The sequence below is a fragment of the Hevea brasiliensis genome, chromosome 7 (assembly GCF_030052815.1).
Source record: "Hevea brasiliensis isolate MT/VB/25A 57/8 chromosome 7, ASM3005281v1, whole genome shotgun sequence".
In the NCBI taxonomy this organism is placed as follows: Eukaryota; Viridiplantae; Streptophyta; class Magnoliopsida; order Malpighiales; family Euphorbiaceae; genus Hevea; species Hevea brasiliensis.
The window spans coordinates 84,892,311-84,911,632 of NC_079499.1; the positions used below are offsets into that span (position 1 = coordinate 84,892,311).

The 19,322-nt window shown below is 33.5% G+C and overlaps 2 protein-coding genes across 3 annotated transcripts; one reads left to right on the forward strand and one right to left on the reverse strand.

Annotated features, from left to right (window-relative positions):
* Positions 1-11,792: 11,792 nt before the first annotated feature.
* On the forward strand, positions 11,793-16,036 carry LOC110638900 (uncharacterized). The gene is made up of 3 exons (XM_021789622.2): positions 11,793-12,170; positions 12,694-13,112; positions 15,270-16,036. Exons 1-3 carry the CDS (start codon positions 12,006-12,008, stop codon positions 15,706-15,708), a joined length of 1,023 nt encoding a protein of 340 aa, XP_021645314.2. The 5' UTR covers positions 11,793-12,005; the 3' UTR covers positions 15,709-16,036.
* Positions 16,037-18,081: 2,045 nt separating this feature from the next.
* LOC131181546 (homeobox-DDT domain protein RLT2-like) lies at positions 18,082-19,319 on the reverse strand. 2 transcript variants are annotated; one of them, XM_058150132.1, is made up of 2 exons: positions 18,723-19,319; positions 18,082-18,277 (listed from the first exon to the last, which is right to left on the reverse strand). In XM_058150132.1, exons 1-2 carry the CDS (start codon positions 19,010-19,012, stop codon positions 18,220-18,222), a joined length of 348 nt encoding a protein of 115 aa, XP_058006115.1. In that variant the 5' UTR covers positions 19,013-19,319; the 3' UTR covers positions 18,082-18,219. The 2 variants fall into 2 exon arrangements, with proteins under 2 accessions (XP_058006115.1, XP_058006116.1); XM_058150133.1 differs by having other exon boundaries at positions 18,118-18,381.
* Between the last annotated feature and the right edge of the window lie 3 nt (positions 19,320-19,322).

Sequence of the window (19,322 nt, forward strand, 5' to 3'; positions counted from 1 at the left end):
ACCAGCGCCTTTCACTCCTAGCCCTTGGATCGCCCCGGACAAGAGAATTTGGGACCGTCAGATTAGAGGAGGAAAAAGACAAATATTCTGAAGTGGATCTCGGCCGTCTATTCTGATTCTCTTTAATTCTTGAGCATAGGATTATGTCCTTTGAAATCTTGACCCTCCATCTCCCTCAAGATAGATCCTGACCCTTCAAGGGGAACACCCAGTCCCTATAAATACCTGCATGAAAAAGCATTTAAAGGACCAGAAAAAAGGAGGAAGTTACTATAGCGGAAGAACTCAAATTTAATTGGATCGTTACTCGCTTTCATAAGAAGAACTTTTGGAACCGTTTTTGAAGTGTTTTCTTAAAAGATTTTGAACACCGAAACTCTCCATTTTCATTTCGTTCATTATCCCGTAGCGTTCACATTTTTCAGTTTCTTGTTATCTTTATTTTCACTTCCATCGCCCATGCTCAATCTCATTTAAACTCGGGTATAATTCTGACTCGATTGCATTTAGTGAAGCACTCTTTGTTCCAAGGCGAACCTTAGTCTCCCGGCTATCAACTTGCAATCTTATTACGTTTTGTGATTCTCGGTTAGTTCACTAGAATCGACTCCTTACAGGTCAGTATTCATGTTGCCATTTTATTAAGTTTAGTTCTTGTTTTACGCATTTCCATTCTTCTTTCTTTACGTATGTTATTTTCTTTAAGTTCATATCACGCTAGAAAGATACAGAGAAAGGTCGTGCTCTAGTTTATTTCCGTGTCGATACCTTTGTTAATCTTTATTATTTCTGAGCGTAAGTCATCTAGTTCCAAGCGATACATAAGTGGTTGGATGAGATGTGGGTAACGGCAACTTAAGAGTCCTTTTGAAATAATGAAAGGTCTGAATAATAAGCCTGGAAAATGGTAAAGCTGAGTCACTAGAATGACTCGATGGAGTCATAGGGCAAGACGTCATAAGACAGAGTAAAACCAAACCCTGGATAACTAAATGGAATAGATCGGCTACCAAAAAATGTTGGTGAGGCGACCATATAGGAAGGTCGGAGGATTCGGTTTGGCATCCCCTGCCCAGTCCTAAGGTACCAATAAGTTAAAGAAGTCTTGCGCAGACCCCCTGACACCTTTGAACGTCAGAACCCTTAGCCTTAGGCCCTCTCGATAGGTAAAATTTAGAGAGATCGAAAAAATACTTATCCGACTACCATTTAATTAAAAGAGGTCGGAGGAGGGTTCTTATCCAATTCTCAATCTAAAATTTTAACAAATATTTTAAAGGAGATCGGAGGAGAGTTCTTATCCGGTTCTCAAGCTTAAAAATTTTAATAAATATTAAAAGAGATCGGAGGAGAGTTCTTATCCGATTCTCAATCTAAAATTTTAACAAATATTTTAAAGGAGATCGGAGGAGAGTTCTTATCCGGTTCTCAAGCTTAAAAATTTTAATAAATATTAAAAGAGATCGGAGGAGGGTTCTTATCTGGTTCTCAAGCTTAAAAATTTTAATAAATATTAAAAGAGATCGGAGGAGAGTTCTTATCCGATTCTCAATCCAAAAATTTTAGTAAATATTAAAAGAGATCGGAGGAGAGTTCTTATCCGGTTCTAAACCTAAAATTTAAATGAATATTAAAAGAGATTGGAGGAGAGTTCTTATCCGGTTCTCAATCTAAAATTTAAATAAATATTTAAAAGAGATCGGAGGAGAGTTCTCATCCAATTTCAAAAATTGGATTCTAATAAAATAGCCTTTCAAACAAAACTAACATACAACAGTAACTCACTAAGGTTGTCTCATTTACTTATGTATCTGGGTAATCCGAATTAGTGAAAAATCAAATATTCCTTTTGTCAAAAGGATTAACATTTCTATTCAAGTCCTCCTAACTAATTTATAAAGAGTGCGAAGTTAAATCTACTTATCCTAATTAAGGGACGAGGTGGGGTGCCTAACACCTTCCCCACCCGTTTACGGACCCCGAACTTAGAATCTCTGTTTTGAAGTGGTTTTATTTCAATTTATCTTCACAAATGGTTTTCTTTAGTTTCCCTCAAAACTAAAGTGGCGACTCCTCATTCTTTTCCACTTCGGTGAGGGTTCGTTCAGACGACCGCAAAACACCTTGCGACACAAATGATTGAGCAAAGTTGAGTTACCAAACCTGCAAAACTGCAGATTTCCATTTGAGCAGTAAAGTTCCAATGGCTATAACTCTCTCTAGAAAACTCTGATTTAGGCAATTCTTGAACCGATGGAAACCTAAGACATAGTAGAACATTTCGTATGAAGGAAATTAGACCAAATTATGGACTTAACTTGATCAAATTACTACACGAAATTGGATCAAAAATCTGCCAGAACCAAAATTGCAGCATGAACAGTGCACGTGAACAGTAATTGTATTTTGGCTATAACTTGAGATACAAAACTCCAATTGGGGTGATCCAAAAATGAGAATACACTTAAGACAATTAGGAACATTTTCTATGAAGCAAGTTTTGCCAAATTCCAACAGTAAAAGGACCAATGAAACAGTGCAACTTAGGACCCCAAAACCGAAAATTGGCAATTTTGCCTAAAAGACCTAAGCTTTGAGAAAATGACCAAAACCAACAAGTTTAGTGACCCAAATGTGGAAGGTAGGTGAATTTGGAATTCCCATACCTATTAAGCCTTAGAAAGTCAACAATTTGACTTGAATAGTATAGTGAATAGTAACCCGAAACACAAAAATTTCGAGAACGTCGAATTTAACACGTTAGAACTAGGTAAATGTGAAGCTAAATTTATTTTGGATTTGTGTTAAGTTCTAGTACTGAAACATTGTAAAATTGTGTGTTTCAGTTGAAAAGAATATCGGGAAGGAACCCGAGGAGCCGAGTCGAGGCTAAGGGATGACTCGCTTGAGGTTTGTGCACAACATCTCCATGCTTTAAAATTCATTGATAAAGTGAACGAAATATGTATTTTACTTGTGCTTTGGAATTGTTGAAAGTTTAATTGTGACATTATTTATGATGTTTTGATTTAAACTGTGAAAGTTATTGTGTATATTTGAAATGACAATGTTTAGCAAATTGTTAAGATAAGTTTTGAAACCACAGTGTCATGACCATATATTTGAACACCTCACTAGCACGACTAGTGGGGGTAATTAGTTTCGAATTTTGATTCCTTCTCTGGAGAAGTGTTGAGGTGTGCCAGTAGAAGAGGATGTGAATGGATATCCATATATTTGAGCTAGCTAGCCTTGTGATGTGATTTCTCTTTAGCCTCTGGCTATTGAGATTCTATTTGTTTCGAATGGCATGATTTAACTGTGGGTTTTATGAAATGTGTTTTGATACTTCGAAATGAACGTGGTTTGCATTAAAATCTCATAATTCATGTTTTGTGTTTAATGCTCATGTTTAGTCAAATTTTTGAATAAATATGATTTTATTTTTGCATAAAGATTATTTTAGTATGTTGTGCACCACTGAGTCCTAGTACTCGTGATAGCTTTATTCTTTGTCAGATACAGAGACTAGAGGAGCAGCAGACTGAACTGCTAAAGATTGAGGATCATTCAGCCTAAAGTCATCGGGTATAATTTATACCCTAATTATAAATATTTCTTTTGATGTATATATTGCACATAAATGTATGGACATGTAAAAATGGGTCTTGAGCAGTTGTATAAAATTTGTATAAAGTTGTAATATATATTGTAGTTTGAAATTCTCTTAATGTAAATTTTGTAATGATCTATTCAAATTGTTTTGTTTCTAATGAAATATGAATGGAACTATTTTATTTAATTTGAATGAAATGGATTGTTAGTATTTTGATGATCATTGGATACTGGATTTGAAATTGAAAGTTGATAAATGTGTTGAGAAATTGTTTGAGATTGAGTTTAAAATTGAAGCAGTTGTTGAGAAAATTTTAGAAGTGCTTTTTACAGGTATTTGAAGAACTATTTTCTCAAAATACAGAGGGAACTCTGTCAAAATTTTTATAAAATTTGCGGAAAAATAAAATGGGCTAAAATTTCCAACTAGCTTTCAACTTAATTACATGTTTAAAATACTTATTAGAAATGCTCACCACTTATCAAAAATAAGAAAATTGTTTTAAAATCCCTTGTAGGGTACTTAATGAGTTATCGGTAGGTGAAGTTCGGTAGTTCATTAGGTATTCTACGGGATCATGTTATGCCTTACAGAGGGGTAAGGTGTGACAACTGTAAACTCTACATCTTTCCACCTAGGATCTGCGTAGCTCTTCTGCTTACTGAAGGCTATTTTCAATCGCTCCTTGATCAAAGGGACCATCTCTGAAGTATACTGCACCATGTCTACATCATGTACCTTTACTTCTCCAACTTTTATCCAACACAAAGGGGACCTACATTTCCTGCCATATAGCGCCTTATAAGGTGCCATTCCGATGCTGGAATGATAGCTCTTATTATAAGCAAACTCTACCAATGGTAGCTGATCATCCCATTGATCTCCAAAATCCAGGACACACATACGAAGCATATTCTCTAGTATCTGAATTGTTCTTTTAGACTGCCCATCTGTTTAAGGATGAAAGGCTGTACTAAAGTGTAACTATGTGCCAAGGGCCTCATATAGCTTTTTCCAAAATTGAAAAGTGAACTGAGTTTCCCTGTCAGATATCATGGAAGTAAGAACTCTATGTAATCTGACTATTTCACGAATATAGAGCCTAGCATATTAGGCAACAGAGTAGGTGGTCCGTACAAGTAAGAAATGAGCTAACTTAATCAAAAGATCCATAATCACCCATATCGAGTCATATCCATGTGTAGTACGAGGCAACCCAGTTATGAAATTCATAGTAATCATTTCTCACTTTCACTCTAGAATGGGAATCTCCTGTAACTTTCCTGATAGCCTTTGATGTTCAAACTTCACTTTTTGACAAGTCAAGCACTTGGACATAAAATCTGCTATGTCTTTCTTCATGCCATTCTACTAGTACCTATCATTCACATTATAGTACATCTTAGTGGAGCCTAGGTGGACATTATAGGGTGTGTAGTGTGCCTCTTGCATGATCTCAGCTCTAAGGTTGTCCACATCTAGCTCACATATCTTAGAGCCTTGCATAAGAGCATCATCTGCACCAAACCCAAACTCACAGTCTTCCTCTTATTGTACCCTTTCCACAATACTCATTAATTGTGGGTTCCTGTGCTAGGAAACCCTAATCCTATCCCGCAGGTCTAGCCTTACCCTAAAATGTGCCAAGAGTGCACCTGCATTTGCTATATCTAAGACCAGTCCTTGATCCTTCAATTCATACAACTCCTAGATCAATGGCCTCCTTTCTGTTGCTATACGCGCTAAACTGCTTGACGATTTTTTCTTTTGCTTAAAGCATCTGCCACTACATTTTCCTTTCCAAGATGGTATTGAATGTGTAGTCATAATCCTTCAGAAATTCCATCTATCTCCTCTGCTTCATATTAAGTCCCTTTGCTGAAAAATATACTTCAAGCTCTTATTGTCAGTGTATATCTCACATACTTTACCATAGAGATAGTGCCTTACAATCTTTAATGCAAACACTATAGCCGCCATCTCTAGATCATGAGTGGGGTAGTTTTGCTCGTGCCTCTTTAGCTATCTTGAAGCATAAGCCACTTCTTTTCTGTGCTGCATTAAAACACACCCCAACTCAACTCTGGAAGCATCACAGTACACCGTATATTCTTATCCACTCACAGGCAACATCAACATAGGGGCTATAGTTAGACATTCATTAGACCAACTCCTGTCAATCTTACATAACTAGTCATGTAGAGTTCCATTTAAGTGCTAAGTGTACCCTACACCATCTATCAACATTGGACTGGCACTAGGACTTGGGTCAGCATAATGCCCCCAAAGTCTGTAGTAAGCCTAACTGTTCATTAGTCCAATCTTGAAGCCCATATACAAGCCCATTTCAAGAAAACAACCGAACAGAGTCTGGCCATAACCTGGACTATCCAACGGAGAGTTTTTAACTTGCCCGACCTGTAATCACATAATACATATGTTCGGGGAGTTCAGCTCACCCTCACCATTCCCAACATAGCAATATAAATCAAATGGGAGCTCAGGTCCCTCACCTAAGGTGAACATTCATCCACACATTCACACATACATAGATTAATAAGTTTACAATTCCAAAATAAATATTCTTTTACAGTTTCATACCAAATAAAATATTTCTAATACATGCGGAGATCTAGATTTCAAAATAAACAACATAGGATACGAAAATAGCAACTAATGAACCTGCGAGGAAGTGCAAGTTAATAACAAAGAAAAGTCCTCCTGTAACCTAGAAAAATAGGGTGAATAAAAGTGAGTATTCAACTCATAGAGTAAGATATTGATTTTACATACAATTTCTATAACTATCTAGTCCTAATGCATCCTTAGTAAGATATTGATTTCGATGCATGGGCATGCTGTGACATATAATAACAATAATATTGAAATTTTAAATAAAATCAATATCTACTCATAGTACTTCACAAGTCATTGCAACAGCTGAGCGGAGAAGGAAGGCTGACCCGGCTCACCTAAATAATTACATTACAAACTGATTAATATTTATTTAAAAATAAAACTTTGAAAGAGTCAAAGACAGCCTAAGTTTTGTCGAAAATTCAGCAGAATTTTCCTTGTACCTATGATCTACTCAACCTGCAAAAAGGCTCAAATAACACTTTTAAATCATACACCTCAATCCATATCCTATCAACATCATATGGTCCCTCTTGAGCCCTCCAAAACAGGCAAAACTCATATATTACATATAAAATAATTATTTAAAAATTCGAAGTGTTACACAACATGAGTGTAGAAATAGGTAAGATTGGATCTAATTCTGGTTATGCCATTTTTATTGTGCAAGGGATCATATACCATTTCAAATCTTGATGGTATAACGCAATGATCTTTAAACTTGTGCTCAACATTACACATTGAGGATGTCATACAAAATTTTATAGTTTAAGACGAATAATTCTAAGTTCTTTGGGGTGTATGAATAGGTGCCACGTGTATCTGAAAGTATTGAGTAGGATGACAAAGCCACTATACAACCTTTAAAAGATAATAGAACGTCTACGAATGGGCTCCTACGAGTACTTCTGGATGTTGGTGGAATTTATAGGTTGAAGTTCTATTATCTGTAAGATATGACATAGAGAGCTAAGTAAAGCTTCTCCACTCGACACTCCAATGGCTAAGATAGTGAATTGATTGAAAGGATATAAATGAGGGAGAAGAGGCAAAAAAAGATAGTGAACTGATTGAAAGGATATAAATGAGGGAGAAGAGGTAAAGTGAATGTTATACACAGAGTAATAGTAAGAGTAAACCAACCTTAGAATATTATACCTAGGATGTCTAAAGTTTATAAATGGTTGTCTATCCAGTCAAATATTACTAAGTGTAAAATAATGTAAGTGGATGAATAGATGGCGTAAGAAGATTGGTACTTACACTAATTTAGGAGTCCTATCCTATAAGTCTATGAATAATAGATGTCATTATTATCTCATTAAGGGAGCCAATGATAATTGTCTTGGCGTCAGAAACTCTAAACCATAAATATGTCAGGATTACCTTGGCAGGGTTCCTTGAACACTTATATATAATACATTCAATCAGCTATTTAATGTTGCCAGTTGGTTTGAATTGACCTAGGATGTAAGGTATTTGCCCTGTGGGCTCTAAATTACATATTAAGTTGTCATAGGTTATTCTAGCACATTAATTAGGCCCAAACTAAAAGGTCGTGGTCATTAGGATGAGTCATGGCTGCCTGACACTTCTTGATAGGCCCTATTTTAAGCAGTCCTCATAGGTCATGTTTGTTCAATTGCTCTACGATCTGTACACAATGACCAAGCCACAATCATGGACACATGGCGTGATCTGAAGAAGCTTGAATCTTCCTCATATATATAAAAGAAGAAACCATCAAGATTTGATAGTTTTCTATTAATTTCTGTTCATGTTTTATAAGCATTAAAATCCCATTAATCAAACACCATCCCATTAATTTAGTTACATTTAATATCCCTTCAAGAAATGGAGATTCAATAGAACTTGATACAAAAGAATAATGATGCCATGATCTTCAATGGTGTTTGTAAGAAGACCATCTTACTACAATTTTCAAGAACATAATTAAGCTTGATGGAATAAACTTGAAAAAAGTGTAAATGAATTTTACTTAGGATTCATCACTAACGAATTTTGTCAAATAGCTACTGAGTGCAATCTCTATATCCCATACAAACCCAACAACAAAATGCACCAAATTTAATAACTAAAACTTAATTCCAAATTCACTTTATGATAAGAGAGAGAAATTAGGCTCACCTTGTTAAGAATGTCTTTAAGTTGGAGAAGAGCAATGTTTGTGTTTGATGAGTTTATTTTAGATGATGATGATGAGATGGAAAAGAGTAAGTTTTTGGTAGAGGGTGGGTGTTGAGGTTATGCTATAAAACTGGAGAAATGGGTTTGGAATATGAGATTCTTTTAAAGGTATGGAAGAGATGCTAGGAGAAACAAAAAAAAAAAAGGTATAAAAACATCACCAAAAACCCTAAGTTAAGCTGTAGGAAATGAATAAAGATTAGTAAGCTAAAGGTGATGAAATATAAGTTGTAAGAAACTCATTGAATGTTGTAGCTTCATCGAAAAATAAGCAACTAGTAATAATAGCAAAAGACAGTAATGGGCATAATATTTAGGTTTAGGGGACTAGTGATGGATGCAAGTTGTCATACATTTAATCTTAAAGTGCTAGTGATGGATGTAATATTTAGACATAGGGTCTTTTAGTATGCTTCACTTATAATTTGATTCTTTTTAAAATTTATTTTTTTATTAATTAAAAGGAAATTTAAAAAATATAAGTCATAATTTTTCAATTTAGTTAGGCCAATAAAAAAGTAATTTTAAGTTTTTAGAATATATGCTCATTAAATTTTTTATTTAATTGGATCAATAAAAAATAAATATTTTAAAATTTTTGTAGAAATCTTTCTTTTTTAGGTGGCCAAATGTGAGAATCTATTAAATAATGTCCACATTCAACCCACTTCCACTTAAAAATAAAAATTTTAGGTGAGCGGTGGCTCCTGCCGACCCTCCTTAGGTTCGTTATTGGCAAGAAAGGTGGATGTAAGTCTCTGAAATTGATGTTTTTTTTTATTTTTTATTTTTTATAACGACAAAGAATGAGTATGATTGATTGATATCAGGTATTTTAAGGTGTCAACAGTGATTATAAAGGTTTCTAAAGGCATTAGTGGCGATGATGGAAGTCTTTGAGGTTTTAATCATAACGAGAAAGTGAGAGATCACAAAACTTAGGGTTTAGAATTCATATGTTGTTTAGATTCAATCAAGCTAATTGCAGAAAATATTCAAAGATGAAAACTTCCAAAACTACATTGTATAATGCAAGATACCACATGTATTGCAATTCCTCATTTAGTAATTCTTGAAAATGGCCTAGGTAAAAGCATACAAAGAAAGGATAATTTGGGTAAAATTCAAATTTTATTTGTCATGGGTGATTTTCAAAATCTATTTATAAGACATTGGTAATGAAAGATGTGATTTTTTACGCGTAAGTTTAGATTTGTGAAAGGGTCATAGAGGCATTGCATCATAGTGGAAAACCTCCTATAATGGCTTTAAGGCGGAGAGGTGTTTGGATTAAGTCTTATAATTGGGCTAATAAGTATTACGAGCTGCTTCATTTTTTTTTTAATAAAAAAAAGAGAATATCATCTATATAAATCAAATCGCTACGTAAAATAGGCCTAAGCATTTAGACCATAGTCTTTTGGAACAAAGAAGAGGCGACTTTGAGTTCAAATAGCATGATAGTTCACTAGTATTAGGCATTAGGAATACAGTAAGCAGTCTTGCATTTGTCAATAAGATCAATTCCAAGTTGCTAGAATCCAACATTAAGATCAAATTATGAAAAATATGAGCCTCTTTAAGGTGAGCGAAGGAAATGTTGATTTTTAGTAGTGAAAATTTATTATCTCTTAAGAAATAATTAATAAGTTGATAGCTAATCATTAGCTGTGTACTAAAAAAAAAAATACTAATCACTTTCCCTATCATTTTTTATGATCTTTTTTGAACGTAAAAAATTTGGCAGGTCTAACTTGAATCAGTGCCTCAATTAAGCCTCGTTAAGGAGTTGTTAGCATTCATATTGAGTTAGAAGGAGACATTTTGAATTCATTTCTGGATGAATAGTTTTATTAGGATTGATATTTTAATTAAGTTTGAAAGTGAGCTTAATAAAGAAATCTTGATTATATTTTTCATCTTTGAGGGTTTCTACAAAATGGAAGGGGAAGATCTTTATATTTTTTAAAAGACCAATTAGATGAAAAATACCAAACATTTATATGAATTCATGATCATATTTAATTCTTTTAATTTTATATAAAAAATATCAAATCTTTAATATTTGTCACGATTATATTAAAGGAATAAATTGAATTCAGAATAATTAATAATAAATTATAATATAGTCCTTTAACTTTATTTGATGAACAAGATAATCCATTATTTTAAATTTCATATTTAAATTTTTTTAATTTATTATTTAAAATATGTTTATTAAATAAAATATATATTATATTTATTTTTAATTAAAATTTTATTTACTGAAATTAACTTAATTATTTTTTGAATTAAGTAAAATAAATTCATGTATTCAAACGTAAATTGATATTTTTCATCCAATTGACGTTTTTAAACTCAATCGAATGTCTATGTACAACTTAAAAAGCCTCTTATACTTAATGCTTTTGGAAAAGATTGTTAATCGAAATCAAATCTTATAAGAAGGTTCTTGTCAGAAAGATGAGCACCACTCATCACTCTCCGAACAATTCAGGTTATCTTCTCCATTCCACTCATGTTAAAGACAGATTTTGAATTCATAATTTTATTATAAAAAAAATAAATTAAAAGTGATTGTATTTTATATAAAAAAAAATTAAGGATTGAATAATGGCAGGTGTCATGAAAGAAAACCTAGTAAACTTAAATGGTAATTTTATTTTTTTTAACAAAAAAAGACAAAAATTAAATATTTTATAAATAAATTAAATCAAATCACTTTAATTTAATAATTTAATTTAATTTTTAAAATAATTTAATTTAATTTAATTTTACATTTTAAAAGTTTAATTCAATTTAATTTTAAAAAAATTAATTAAATTAAATTATTTTATTAATTTTAAAATTAATTTATTTTTATAAAAATTTATGAATTATATATAATTTTATATATTAAATTATTTAATTTTATTAATTAATAATTATTATATTTAAATTAAGATTAAAATCATATCAAATTATTTAAAATTAAATTTAAATTAAAAATTAAAAAATTAATCAATTTAAATTAAATTAAAATAAAATAATTTAATTTAATTTAATTTTTCATTCAATTTATTTGATTTAATTTTTAAAATATAATAATTTAATTAATTTAATTTTAATAATTCAATTTTAACCGCATGCTTAATCCTAATACAGGTCATCGCGTTGTTGGGAGAGGATCTAGCGGCTTAATATTTTTATTGAAATCGGACGATGATGAGATGTACCTCAACTGTCAAAGCCAACAGAAGCCATCGGATTAGCCATACGGGTCCTAGTAAGCAGTCACGGGGTTGGGCAGTGACACTTATAGTGTCGGAACCGCATGTAATCATAGCAGGCCAAAAAATAAACAGTGTCGTTATTTCTGGAAACTTCCACAGGATTCTCAGATCATCAGGTGAGCAAAACCATACGAGCACCACACGCAAGTAATACACCACCACCACCACCAACATCATCAAGTGCAGAGCTTCGAAACCCGCCGTCACCGAGCAGAGAACCGAAGCTTTTGTTTGTTTGAAGGGAAAGGAAAGGAAAGGAAAGAATAGAAAGGATGGGGGTAGATTACTACAAGATCTTACAAGTAGACAGGAATGCGAAAGATGATGACTTGAAGAAGGCTTATAGGAAGCTTGCCATGAAATGGCATCCTGATAAGAACCCCAATAATAAGAAAGAGGCTGAAGCTAAGTTTAAACAAATCTCCGAGGCCTATGAGGTATTGTGCCTTTGATTTAATTAGTACCCTTCAATATATTTCTCAATCTTTTTCTCTTTCACAGATGTATCCATTTTATCATCCTTCAAAGGTTTCATCTTGTGATCTGGGTATATATTCGATTTGCCTCATCGAAATCAAATTTTTTGTGTTTTGACTGTTATGTTAATATGAAAATGAGCAAACAAAAATTCCCTTTTATATTTTTTGGGATGCTTATGATTAAGTATCTGGAATTGCGTTCTCCTGTATTGAAACTCACTGTGGCCTATAGCTAATTGCTTTCATACTGGTTTCTTTGTTTTGAAATGGTGGCTGTCAAATTTCTTGAACACATATCTCACTGCAGCTTGTAATTATTATGCTTTTTAGTGTTACCTTGAAGGATTCTACCTTTTTTCTAACCCATAGCTCCTAATTTTATAAGTATACCAGGTATAGATTATCGATTAGCAAAATGCATGCAAAACATAATAATTCGATTACTTTCTTTTCAAAAAAAAAAATTCAATATTTTTTGTAGGTTCTCAGTGATCCCCAGAAAAGAGCAGTATATGACCAATATGGTGAAGAAGGTCTAAAAGGCTCGGTGCCACCCCCTGATGCTGGTGGAACTTCCTACTTCTTCACTGGAGATATTCCTGCATCATTCCGATTCAATCCACGGAGTGCTGATGATATTTTTGCAGAGTTTTTTGGGTTTTCAAGACCATTTGGAGGCATGGGAGGTGGTGGTGGCATGAGAGGAACAAGGTTCTCAAGTGGAATATTCGGTGATGATATCTTTGGGTCTTTTGGTGATGGAGGAGGAGGTTCAATGCATCAAAGTGGTCCTAGAAAAGCTTCTGCTATTGAGAATAGGTTACCTTGTAGTCTGGAGGAGCTCTACAAGGGGACTACCAAAAAGATGAAGATTTCTCGAGAGATTGTTGACATGAGCGGGTAATGGCCAAGTAGTTCCTTCGTATGTTGATATTTAATTTTTCTTTGTTTTGTATTGTAGATCATTTTTCTTTAAATTTTAATTTGAGAGTTTAACTTGTGGCTGTCTGCTGTTTGATAAATTGAGCATCTTTTTGTTTGCTTTATCTTTACATATGCAGTGTTTATTGCTGCTTAGATCAGGAGAATAATGCCCATTGATGTTTAGAATTTAACTTATTACATATACTTACTAAGCCAGCTAAAGAATTGGCATTTTCTGTTTTAAGAGATTGTAGACTCAATTACTCCAAAAAGAAAAAAAAAAAAAAAAAAAGGGAAATTTCCTGCTTAGAAGTGTCAGTTGTTAGACATTTCTGGAGGAGAGTAGTACAACACGACCTAGAAGCATTACACATTTCTGAGGATTTAACCCAAAATCGTTTAGAGTGGAGAAAGCGAATCTATATAGTCGACCCTAAATTTTTGGGATAAAAGTTTAATTGAGTTGAGTTGAGTTAAGTGTCAGTTGTTGGTGACAGTAGTTAAATAGGATATTTCATACGCAGTCATAGAATATATTCTCCTTAGTTTTAATTCATATTTGATGCTATGATGTTCTTATTGAGAAATTGGTATTCTTATTATGGAATTTTGCTTTGAAGCATAGTTGTCAAATCGAAAATCAAAATCTTCACTTTTCACTTTGTGAATCGAGAATTGAATCGCAAGATTCAATAAATATTCTCAAAATTAATTAAAAAATGTTATATGTTCTAAAACATAATTAAAAAAAATCGCAATAACATATTTTGATAAATATAAATTATTATTTATCTATTGAGAATGATGTTTTATAATATAACAATATATTCTTATTATGTTATGTTATTTTATGTTATAAATTATGAATCTTGAATTGTAGACAAATGATTATCATTGTGCACGTGCTGAGACTCCCATTTCACTATCAAATGTAATCGTAAGATTCTGTCACAATTTAGGTACATTTAACATTCTTCCCATAGACTTGAATCGGTAGGATGGGGAATCAAAGCAAATCATAAGATTTGAGTCGAGAATCGTGAGGTTCTAATAACAGTGCTTTGAAGTACCTAAATAAAAAAGTTGCATATGTGGTTACTCTGCATATCTTTGGATGCAATAGATCATTTATGATCTAGTTGAGGAATTACTAAGTTTCCAGTTGGCATTTCTTGTTTCTTTTAAATGTTGCAAACACATTGTCTTTAGGGCTATTAGAATGGTTTGTTTCTGAATAAACTATAATAAAGATAAAAGATTAAAGAGTAGCTTAAATTGGACCATGCTGAATGTCATTTATCTACTTGTGTCTAGAGTCACAGGTCTGGTTCAATATTCTGCCACAAGATTTTCCCTTTTGGTAAATGCTTCAATTAGAGATGTTTTCAACTTGATTCTAGCTTATTTTGGTCCAGTCAAGAATTAAAAGCTTTTCCCATGGTAATTTCTAGTTTCCCGAAATAGCTATTTATTGCAGGCACTCTTGCTTTTAGTACTACAATAATGGCAGCTTGTTTTTAAGTGATAGGGGAGTATGGGGCTGATTTGTTTGCCATTAGTTATGGTTTCTTATCTCAAAGTCTTAAACAACTTTGTACAAGTTTGTTAAGGTATCTGGAGACATTTTGTCATAGACTTTGGTGGGAGAGAACTTTGATCTCAGATTCTCCCTTCTGGTTTAGGGGATCTCAGTTCTATGTTGACTTGAAGACCTAAGTTGCAGCGTAGTTAGTCAAAAATGGAGAGACAGGTCTATATCTCTTTTTATTGTACCAAGCAATAATGGTTTTTTTAGTGTAAGATACACATTTGTTCCCTACATCTAGTGAGGGGTTGCATTGTTCTGTCAGACTCAATTCTTCAAGGGGAATATGTCACCATGGAATTGCTGGCTTTGCCAACTGCATAAAATATACTTGGAAACCTGAAGTTGCTATGCTTGCAGCGTATTGCATATGTCAAAAAGGATAACCCTTGTGGAGTTTTTCACAGTAGGGGCAGCGTAGTGTAGGGTACCCTGCTTTGTAACCAAAGAAAAGAATAATCATTAATGTGATGTGGTTTTATAATCCAACTGGAATTTAAGCAGTTGATTTTGAATCTTATAACATCTGTGTTTTCTTCTAGGTGCAGCAAGACCATGCAGGTGGAGGAAATCCTAACAATTGACATAAAGCCTGGCTGGAAGAAGGGCACAAAGATCACCTTCCCAGAGAAAGGGAATGAACAACCGAATGTCATACCTGCTGATCTTGTCTTCATAATTGATGAGAAACCCCACCCTGTGTTCACTCGTGATGGAAATGACTTAATTATTACACAAAAAATTTCATTAGCTGAAGCACTGACAGGTTACACCGTCCATCTCACTACCTTAGATGGAAGGAATTTATCCATTCCAATCAACAGTGTGATTCATCCAACCTATGAGGAAGTCATCCCAAGAGAAGGAATGCCAATCCAAAAAGACACAACAAAGAGAGGAAATCTGAGAATCAAGTTCAACATTAAGTTCCCAACAAGGCTAACATCAGAGCAGAAAGCAGGAATCAAAAAACTTCTAGCTTCCTGAGATCAACTCTCAAAGGAAAGAGAGCATGTTCTGTGAATACACTATTTAGGAACTATGAGCATCAAAATAGAATGAGGAATTGAGTGGTTTTTCGTGATACAATTTGTGGCCAATTTAGTAACGGATTTTGATATTCTCTGTCTGCTGCTGAGCATTTGAGAATTGCTGTCCTTTAACATAGGTGAGTGTATGTCTTTCTTTCGGATCATAGTTTGTCCTAAATTTTAAGGTGATAGCTCATAAATATATTCAATATCTGGTTGGAGTATTCAATAAAACATGATTCCGATGATTAATGTTGGGATCTTTTATCCCCTTATTGATTTAATGATTGTTCTTTTTCTTGATAATTACATTTTAAAATTATGTTGCATATTTGATTAAACTACTTTTTATTGCATTGAAAATTAACTAATTTCTCTGATGAGATAAAATATTAGTCTAATGACTTGTCCATGATAAAGACCAAAAATATTTGGCCCTGTTAATTAGAATTCTTTTCTTCCTTCTAGGCAAATGCCAAATTTTCCATTGCCATGAACATTCTGAGTTTGATGGTATAAAATGAGGACTCGTATGCACGGAAACTCGAACATGATTTTATCAGACGAATGGTATATTTTTAGTCACTAGTATTTTTTAGGGTTGGATGAAGTAAGAGTCCAATACTTCCAAAAAAAGAAGGGTATGGTTTGATGGTATGGAATGCCAAGTCATGAGTGCTTAAAAATTCGAGCCGGTTAATACGTCTCAGTCATTAAACCAATGTAAAGTCATCCTTTTTGCATCTTCTACATCTACATGAGAGACAACATTTTGCCTATTTTCACTACAGAACAATGTTTAAGGGTTTATGGTAACTTTACAATTCAACATTTTATGTAATGAAGAAAATGTTGAAGGTTTATACTCAACAATGATAACAAATTAGAACTCAGATTTGGCATTTTGAAACAGGATTCAATTTTGCATTGATTACATAGGATAGAGCCATTAACAAGCATTCCACAATGGCAGAATTGAGATGGTGAAAATTATTTCCTGATAAATTAATGAGCAGAAAGGACACCTACAAATGGTCTCCCTTTCCTGATTTTTATGGCATTTCTCATCAGCAATGATTGCGACATTTACTTGTCAAGAAATTTCTTTCAATTAGGTAATGATAGCTTCTCTTTCTTTAGATATATTGCAAAATTGACAAGACTCATGCACAAGTTTCTTCACTATCATCACGCACAATTGTGCAGGATGCTATTCCAGGATTATACACGGCAAAGAAATGAATACTTTCATAAGCCGATATGCTCCTTTTAAAATAGGAAAATTTACAATTTAATTACTGAATTTTGTTTTATATTACACTTTAATCCTTAGATTTTTAAAAATTAATTATTTAATTCTTAAATTTTATACTATATTATATTTTAATCCTCCAATTTTGAGAAATTAGTTATTTAGTCTCTAAATTTTGCACCATAGCACACTTAGTCTCTTTAATTTTAATATATAGGACAATTTAGTTCTTCTATAGATGAATGACATTGTTGTAAATATTAAAATTACAAAGACTAAATAATTAATTTTTTAAAATTTAGGGAATAAAGTATAATATAGGACACAACCTAAGGACCAAACTATAAATTCCCCTTAAAAATATTAAGAGATTGCACCACAAAAACCTCAGGCTCCGTACTGTTATTCTTTATGGCTCTCAAGTTAATAAGGCTAACTTGTGTTTCCATGGTAGAATGCCTTTTTAATTCAACCCAGAAAAAAAAAAAGTGATTTTTATTTATTATTATTTTATTATTTCATATATTTTTTTTGTTATAGAAAGTTTTGGGATATCATAGCATGTTTCTCTTTCATAATTAATTTTGTTCATCGTATTGCTTAGCAGCAGCCCGTTCATTTTCTTCTAATTAATCGAAATTTGTTCAAATTTTCTGATTTCAACCAGGCACTTCAATTTTTTAAGCAATGCCGCTTGATTCGCGGTGGCCTCTAGCTATGTCAATGTACAGGCAGCCACAGGCTCATGCAAGATCCAAATCGGCGGTTTCAATTCGTGATCAAAAGGACTCTAAATCGGATTGGAGTGAGCCGATTCTCCATGGTTTCAATTTCCATTTGATTCGATTCGATCAAGGTTGACACAATTCTACGATTGAGATAATTTTTTACGGTTCAAACCAAATTGAATCACCAAGCTGGATCACCATTTCAATTTGATTCAACGTCAAAACTAATATGGTCCAATTCATTATCTTGATTCTGATCTGGGCTGGTTCAAGACCAAAATCATTGACCAATTTCAGTATGGTTTTGACCAGACTATGACCATTTCGATATCAAACTCAAATCAAACCATGGCCAAGACTAAAGTAGCTAACACACATCAGCCAATGCATCGAAAACATTTTTAAAAAATAGAAAATGCAACTCCTTTTAGAGCATTTGTTGACTTCATTTCATAATAATTTGAAAATCTTGTTATAAAACTGCTTGCTAAGTAGCCCAAAGAAACTCATCACCCGTGGATTTTAATTTTTGAACAGTGACATCCCTGCATAATTCAGAGTCACTGGCATCAGTATTCCATATTCCAGCAAAATTCTTTACGCTCAAGCTCTCTTCATTTGGTAATCCAAATAGCAAGGAATGGGTAACCTACCACAGAAAACATCTTGTCTCGGTTAACATTATAGTTTAGACCATATAAAGAAGCACCAATGTCATCTCTCATTGACACTTAAGTTTCATAGATTCATCCAATCCATCTCATTGAAAAAGAACAACTGTTTAAATGATTAACAAAGACATGCATCAATGTTCCTGATCCAAATATATATCATAAATAATCCTGACTGCTATTATCCATATGATATTGTCCTAACAAAGGCTGTCAATTATAGCAAGTTTCCAGACTTTCAAAAAGGATTTCCATTTCTATGAACTATCATAAAAAAAAGGGAAAGGACCAAATGATAGCATATGAGAATCAAACTTACCCAGGTGCACAAAGAGCATCTAGTGGCAGGGGATCAAATTCCATTCCAAGAATTGGACCATCCTCCCTCAGTGGCTCCCCCAACTGAGCCTCCGCAAATGCTATGGCTCTAAGCTCAGTTATGGACTGCTGCTGTTCATAGTACCTCTTCATAGCTGACATGTCACTAACAATCCTCAGGACAGCCACTCCTGGGATCCTGGCAACTACCCTCCGAGGATCAATCCCATGACTAAATGGACTTGACCATGAAACAGACACTGACAGGAGCTCATTTCCAACCTCAGTCATTGCTCCATTTCCTCACCGCATGGTGTTGTAGAAGGTGCTGGTTCAAAAGCTGGTGACAGAAGTTCTGATAGTGACCAGATTTGACTATGGTACTGAAAGTGAACTTTTCTAACACTTGTTGAAGATCAAAAACTGAGTTCTCATCACATGCCTTGGATAGATTCAGCAAGAGGGTGTTGGCCATTTCACATTTGACTATAATATGAAATGCTTGAGAGATTTGGCGTTGAACTCATGGCTAGCAGTGAATACAGCAGAAGTGAATATCCTTGTATTCATCTTCTCACTTGAATACAGCAGCAGATATCCT